General features: G+C 46.0%; 1 protein-coding gene across 4 annotated transcripts in view; it reads right to left on the reverse strand.

The window, feature by feature from the left end:
• Positions 1-7,500, reverse strand: part of trrap (transformation/transcription domain-associated protein) — a 209,395-nt gene that overhangs the window by 33,638 nt on the left and 168,257 nt on the right. For all 4 annotated transcript variants that reach the window (XM_063221633.1, XM_063221634.1, XM_063221631.1 and 1 more), the window contains exon 66: positions 6,261-6,522. In XM_063221633.1, coding sequence (XP_063077703.1) covers positions 6,261-6,522 — 262 coding nt within the window. The remainder of the gene's footprint in view (positions 1-6,260; positions 6,523-7,500) is intronic.

Raw genomic sequence — 7,500 nt, forward strand, 5'->3', positions numbered from 1 at the left:
CCACTGCATTTAGCACAAAGCACAGAGGGGAGACCAAACCAACCCAAGCAGAAGAAATTACAGACAAGCGCAGAGAGAGAGAGAGAGAGAGAGAGAGAGAGAGAGAGAGAGAGAGAGAGAGAGAGAGAGAGAGAGAGAGAGAGAGAGAGAGAGAGAGAGAGAGAGAGAGAGAGAGAGAGAGGTGACTGATTGAAGACAGAGAGGGAAACCAGGAAACAGCAAGGAATGAGTGACAGAGAGGGAAAGGGAGAATGAAACAAAGTGTGTTGGATAGTGAGAGAGAAAGAATGAAGGCGAATTGAAGAAAGTGTGCAGCAAGTGAGAGAGAAATACACTAAAGAAAGCCTTTGAGAAAGTGATGGAGAATGAGGGGAAGGAGGGAGGGAAAGGGGAGAGGGAGAAAGAGAGAGATAAAAAGTGAGAAAGAGAGAGGGGGATAGGAAGAAAGATAGAGAGGGATTTTGTGCGTCAGTGTGAGCGTGAACGTGTGAGCGTGTGTGTGTGTTCAGCTATAGTTCAGATGGGCCAGGTCAATAGGCCTGCTGAATAAAGCCTAATCAAAGACCCCCGGGTTTAAAATATTAACAATCTCATTTATACCGACACAGCTAGGTAAAGGCAAAGGATGGCGCTTTATTTCTCACGCACATTTCAACTTAATTGTTTGTGTTTTTTGTTTGCTTTACTTTTATGCAAAACAAACAAATAACTTACAAATGGACAATATAAAAATATATATTAGGCCAGCTTTGGGGGATTAAAAAAAAGGATCACGAAAGGGGAAGGGAGGTAAGAAAGAGCCATTCTGAAAATCGTAATGGGTTACGGGAATCGATTGTTTTCTCTCTCTCTCTCGCTCTCTCTTTCTCCAGGGTTCCCCCAGGATTGTTAAACCTAAATTCAATGCTTTTAAGACCTTTTTTAATGCATGTTCACATAAAATTTAATACTTTTATCGCACCCATTATTTCAATAATATTGAACGAAATTCAATTAAGAAAGCGCGTATCAAATTCAAACCTCATTACTTCTTAAGAGATTACCTCTCTGTTTGGCACAAGAATGTACATTTATGGAAAATACAATTAAAACACATGCAAAGTTGCATTGTAGCATCTCAGATTTATTTACTTAAACAAACCCCAGAATTGAATTCAAAAGCTGCTTCAAAAGCACTATTTATTTGTTAATTGCAGATTACCGACTTGCTGTGATGATCACCGATCAGCCAAACACAGAAAGAATTGGAACATTTGCTGTTTTTTATAGGCTATTGACATTTTCTAGGATGAAGTAGACCAATCATAGGCCTAATCATAATTTGCACATGTACTGTAACCTATATTCATACAGTAGGCCTATCTGTCTTTCAACATGTATTAGCCAATATAATGTAAACCTATCAGACTAAATTGGAGTAGAAAATTATTATTGTTGTTGGGCCTAATAATTAGGCCTAATCGTTTTTCTTCACTCCATTATAATGACGTTCAAAAAGCATAATTGCCTACATTTAAATGTACCATTTACAATTTGAGCGTTAAACTGACAATAACCCACTCATTTTTTGAGTCAACAAGTTATTGGTCATAGGGCTAGTTGTGCAAGTAATGATCCCCCTTAATGTAGTGTTTTACAGGTATTTGAGAATAGCACTGCCATAGTCGAATGGCCACAATAATGATTATCCGATAAGACCATGCATGCGTCCATGCTTGTTTACTATTTTTCACCATGCGCAATTCTGGGAAGTATGCATTATCTGAGCATGATTCAGTAAGGAAATGCGCCGTGAGCCCCCCTATTCATAGATGGGTCAGGTCTCCTGGTTTAGCAGCGCATCGATTAAAACAAGATCAACGAAGTAGTCGTCTTTTTTTCCGAACAGCAAGGGGAAATAGTTCAGAGACGGGATTTGATACGAGTCAAGTTTGCTACCAACAGGTATAGCGTGCCCACGCGTTGGTGTGTGGAGTGCACTGTAGCCTAACCAGTGTGTGATTTAACCGCGGTTACGCGTCTGTGGTTATTATTGGCCACCTCAAAAATTCAATGCAAGATTTTAAAAAGAGGCTAAATGTTGCATGACGTCGCCTTGTTTTCTGCTAACGCTTTTAGGAGCTCCTCAAACAAGAGTGTGTTAATTAATGTCGGTGGTCGTTGGTGATACATCTACTAGTTGCGACCAATCGATAGGTCTGTCTCGCCAAGTAGCCTAATTGCGTTTGTAACACAGCTTTGTCATGAAATTGAAATGGCTACAAATGACAGCGGAGGATTTCTTCCCGTTGTCGCTGCAGCACTCAAGGTTTGTGCACGTGTTTACAGTGCAACGAATGGACGTTCTGTGCGTCATCTTCATTATGAAAAAAGCCCAGCGTAAACGTTTTCTTGCATAGTGTGCAGCACGCCTCGCGGTCATTCGGCACAGATTTTACCCAAAAGTATTTTGGATCCTGCAGCCACTTGGGGTTAAACCGGCACTTTCCCATTCTTCACCTCACCTCATCAAAAAATGACGCCGCTGCACTCTAGATTTGTGTTTACAGTAGCGTTCTACAACGAATCATGGGTATTGACGTTCTGTGCGTCATCTTCATTATGAAAAAAAAAACTTCGTCCTTTAGGTTGCACACTGAAATGTTTTTTGAAAATTTAATGCCGCAGTGAAAAAAATTCCCGACTTTTAACAGCTAATTCAATGCTATTAATGCTCTTAATGCTGGATAACTAAATTCAATGCCTTTTTAATATTTTTAATAACCCGCGGGAACCCTGTTTCTCTCTCTCCACAGGCACACACAGGCCAACAGGCCACACAAACAAAGTCGTAAAACTGTGTGCAATTTAACCCAACCTCCACCACAATGACCAAACACCAAAACCACAACAAAAAAAAGGTGAATTTGCCTTTTTGAGACGGAGAGAGAAGGATTCTGCTGGAGAGCGAACAGACAGAAGAGAAGTGAAGAGAAGAAAAGAAACGATGTGAAAAGGGAAAGCACCAGTGCCTTGGTCTATGGAGAAACTACAATGCAGTGAAATGTCTCTGTAGTCAGACCAAAGGAGGCTCATATCAGTGTTAATTTGCCCCTTTTCTTCTCCTTCTCTTCTACTTTCTCTGCACCTCCACACCTCCTTCCCGTCCTCCTTTACTGTCTCTTTCTCTCCTCTGTCTTTCTTCTTTCTCGTCTATTATACTCTATTTTTTCTTCATTTTGTCATCCTCTCCCCCACTCACTTTTTAGTCTTGCCAGTCTTTCCTCTCCCTCTCTCGCTCTTTCTCTCCACTTCTCTGACTCCCTCTCTCTCTCCTTCTCTCAGCCCCTCTCTCTCTCCCTCTCATCCGTTGTTCTTCTCAGTGTGGCGTTCAGGCCTCAGCCCTCAGCCATTAAATTAAATCACATGGTTCAGGGCTCCAATTATTCCCCTGAAAACGCACACAGGGGTGTCTAGCGAGAGAGAGAGAGGAAGCCAGGAGGTATGGAGCTGGAGACGGAGGAGGATGGACTTGGTAGTGGGGTGTATTGAAATGTGGGCACTGTGTGTGTGTGTGTGTGTGTGTGTGTGTGTGTGTGTGTGTGTGTGTGTGTGTGTGTGTGTGTGTGTGTGTGTGTGTGTGTGTGTGTGTGTGTGTGTGTGTGTGTGTATGTAGCGGGACGGAGAGGGAGGGTAGCTGCCGGCAGTGGAGGTGGGCATTGCGTCGGTGGGTAGTGAAGGTGTACACATACACATGCACAAATGCGCATACTCAGTAGGGAGAGGGAGGGTAGGTAAAGAGGTTGGTGATTTTTAAACTAGCGAGGGAAAAGCGTATAGTGGGTGGGCAGTGCGGCTTGGTGGGTATGGGGAGATGGCGGTGGGGTTTGCACAGGCTGCCATTGGTGGTGGTAGATAGGTTGCCAGATTATCATAGACTTGCCATCGCGATTTGATCGCCAAAGGTGTTGCGTCACTAGGAGGGCGCAGCCTGGCTAGTAGATGGGTAGGTGGGTTGGCAGTGAGGCCAAACAAACATCTAGTAGATCAAGATACATCAAGTCCATACTACTGTGAACGTCAGGTAAACCCCCATTCGCGCACATCTTAGGCAAGCTGCCACCAAACACCACAGAAAGAGAAGGAAGCAACGCCCCCTTTAGGAGACCGAACTTGAGCACACTTCTTTGCATTGGGGTATCTTACTCTACCAGATCAGTGTTTCTCAACCTTTTTTAAGGCGAGGCACCCTTTCAATTCATGAAAAAATTCAAGGCACCCCAAACCAACAAGCCGTAACATGGCATCGCTTCCGATACCACACAAGTTTAGAAAAGTAACTCATTTGGAAACATCACACGACCTACGTTCGAAGTTGCAGCTAGCTGGAGCGACCTATATTTACTTTATTTCGCGTAAATGGCAGATGAAAGTTTCCACTGACTAGCATTAACTTATCAGTTTAGACAAATATGTATTATATTACATAATTTTAGTTATCAGCCACGTTTCCGCGGCACCCCTGTTGAGAAACACTGTACTAGATGATTCTTTGGTGAGGTTGGGTTGGTTGGCAGTGGGGCTGAGTTGGTTGGCAGTGAGTATGGAGCAGAGTAAATGACGCCCCAGCTCGCACACAATGCCACTAACACCTAGGGCACACTAGCACATGTGTTGGGTCGCCACGCACGCATACACACATCTATGGCATCAAATGTCTCGGGTCAGCACACACATAAAGCCACTTAAAAGCTCACAGATGGCATCACACACTTGCACATGTGTCAGGTCACCACCCACAGACACACACACTTAAAAGTACACACACACACACACACACACACACACACACACACACACACACACACACACACACACACACACACACACACACACACACACACACACACACACACACACACACACACACACACACACACACACACACACACACACACACACGTATCAGCCTGCCACACACACTCGCATACAAATCAATGCACAGACACCAGCACACGTGTTCGAACTTTGAAAGGGCACAACACGATACTGCCTTCTTGCACCGCGATACAGTATAGTGGCTCTGCGTATCGCAATTTCTCAGTCCGTTCTACAATATCATTACAGCCCTAACATGCACGCCAGCACGCACGCATACACAGTCCTCCTCCCAAACACAAGTAGGCAACTTTGCCTCTTCGGGCCAATGGTAAGGATGTGATCCAAGGCTCGACCGACATGGGGAAGGAAAAAAAAAACCAACAACTGAGACTTGTCGAAATATCCATCCACACACGGGGATGAAAAAGAAAAGAAAATGGCTCCTGAAGAAGAAAAAAACCTCTGCCGTGGCCCCAAAAAACCGCTGCGTTCAAATGACAGGGGAGACACAGAAACAAAAACATAAACAACAAGCCAACAAGCCAACCTCACATTGTAAGCAGACACGGAAGAAGACAGAAGGAGGAGGAGGAGGAGAGGAAGAAAGCAGAGAGATAGATGGAAGGATGAGAGAGGGATGAAAGAATGGAGGAGACAGAGGGGAACAGATGATGGTGCAGAGGGAGATGGGAAGAAAGAGAGAGAGAGAGAGAAAGTGGGAGGGTGAGAGAGTGGGGGGAGGGAGAGAGAGAGAGAGAGAGAGAGAGAGAGAGAGAGAGAAAGTGGGAGGGTGAGAGAGTGGGGGGAGGGAGAGAGAGAAGAGTGTGTGTGTGTGTGTTTGCGATGAGGAGGGATCAAAACGAATGAGTGGGCCGTTATTGACTTAAGTGCACATGTGGTAAGCAGACAACTAAATGTATTATTGACCAGCGAAAAACCAAGAGTAAGGCGATAGATAGAGAGATGGGCAGAGGCATAGACAGAAAGAGATAAAGACTGAGGAGGGAGAGAGAGAGAGAGAGAGAGAGAGAGAGAGAGAGAGAGAGAGAGAGAGAGAGAGAAGGAGGGGGGAGAGAGAGAGAGAAAGAAAGAGAGAGAGAGAGAGAGAGAGAGAGAGAGAGAGAAAGCGAGACCGAGGCAAAGTGCATGAGAGTGAGAGAGAGCAAGAGAGAGACAGTGCGAGAGAGAGGGCAAGCGGGAGAGATTTGGAGCTACTGATGCCAGCAGCATGACCTTGAAGACCTGTGTGTGTGTGTGTGTGTGTGTGTGTGTGTGTGTGTGTGTGTGTGTGTGTGTGTGTGTGTGTGTGTGTGTGTGTGTGTGTGTGTGTGTGTGTGTGTGTGTGTTTCCAGTGTGATGTGTATGTACTGCACCTATGTAGCGTGTGTATAATAACTGACCTGTGGTAAACTGCCCCTTCATCTTCTGGAAGACGGGGTCCTGTGCGGTGGCCTGTGCCCGGCGTGCTAGCGACTCGGACGCGGCGCTGGAGAACATGGTGGAGACGTTGGAGACGTTCTCCAGGCCCACGCCAAACGTGCTCACCAGCTTCTTCACGAAGTTGAGCGTGTGCGGCGTGATCTTGGCGTCCGACACGGCGCCGCTCTTCTCAAATGCCACCGAGTGGCACTTGGCCAGGCCTTGCTGTAGCTGACGCAGGACCTGATGGATGGGGAGGAGGAGAGAGGAGAGGAGAGGAGAGGAGAGGAGAGGAGAGGAGGGGGAGGAGAGGAGAGAGGAGAGGAGAGGAGAGGAGAGGAGAGGATGGTGGGGACCGAGGAGGAGAGGAGAATAGGAGAGGAGAGGAGAGGAGAGGAGAGGAGAGGAGAGGAGAATAGGAGAGGAGAGGAGAGGGGACGAGCACAGGAGGAGAGTGGAAGAGAGGAGAGGAGAGAAGAATAGGAGAGGACATGAGAGGAGAATAGGAGAACAGTAGAGGAGAGGGGGAAAAGAGGAGAGGAGTGGGGTAAGAGAAGAGAGGAGAGGAGAGGAGAGGAGGAGAGGAGGGGGAGGAGAGGAGTAGGAGATAGGAGGGGGAGAGTAGAGGGGATATTAAGAGGAAAGGAAAGGAGGGGGAATGAGGGAGGAGGAGAATAGGAAGAAAAAGAAAAAGACAAATATTGACATTCGATATGAGTGGAAATCACTACTCCATTATCTCTCTCAGTACATCTATTCATCTGCTCATCCATTCAACCCATCCATCCATCCTGCTGTATAATGGCACCATTAAAACATTTCAGCTTCTTCACCTACACTTCAGCTAAGACACAGATAGAAGTGGTACACACACACACACACAAGCACATACACACACACACACACCGAAGAAAAGAACAAAGAAAAACAAAGGGAAGGTAAACAATGTCAGATGGCAGAGTCTGCAAAGAACCGACATGTTTTTCTCACACCCGCTGCGAACCAACACCTGCTTGATCAGAGCAACACAGTTAAGGAGAACACACACACACACACACACACACACACACACACACACACAACGGTGTAGAAAAACAAGGTGCACGCACACAAATGCACGCACGCACACAAATGCCACACAAGTGCACGAGCACACACCCACGGCCACATGTTAGCGTCTATACAGATTGATATTGTTTTGGTCAGAAGTTGATGATAAAT

The sequence above is a fragment of the Engraulis encrasicolus genome, chromosome 17 (assembly GCF_034702125.1).
Source record: "Engraulis encrasicolus isolate BLACKSEA-1 chromosome 17, IST_EnEncr_1.0, whole genome shotgun sequence".
NCBI classification, from domain to species: domain Eukaryota; kingdom Metazoa; phylum Chordata; class Actinopteri; order Clupeiformes; family Engraulidae; genus Engraulis; species Engraulis encrasicolus.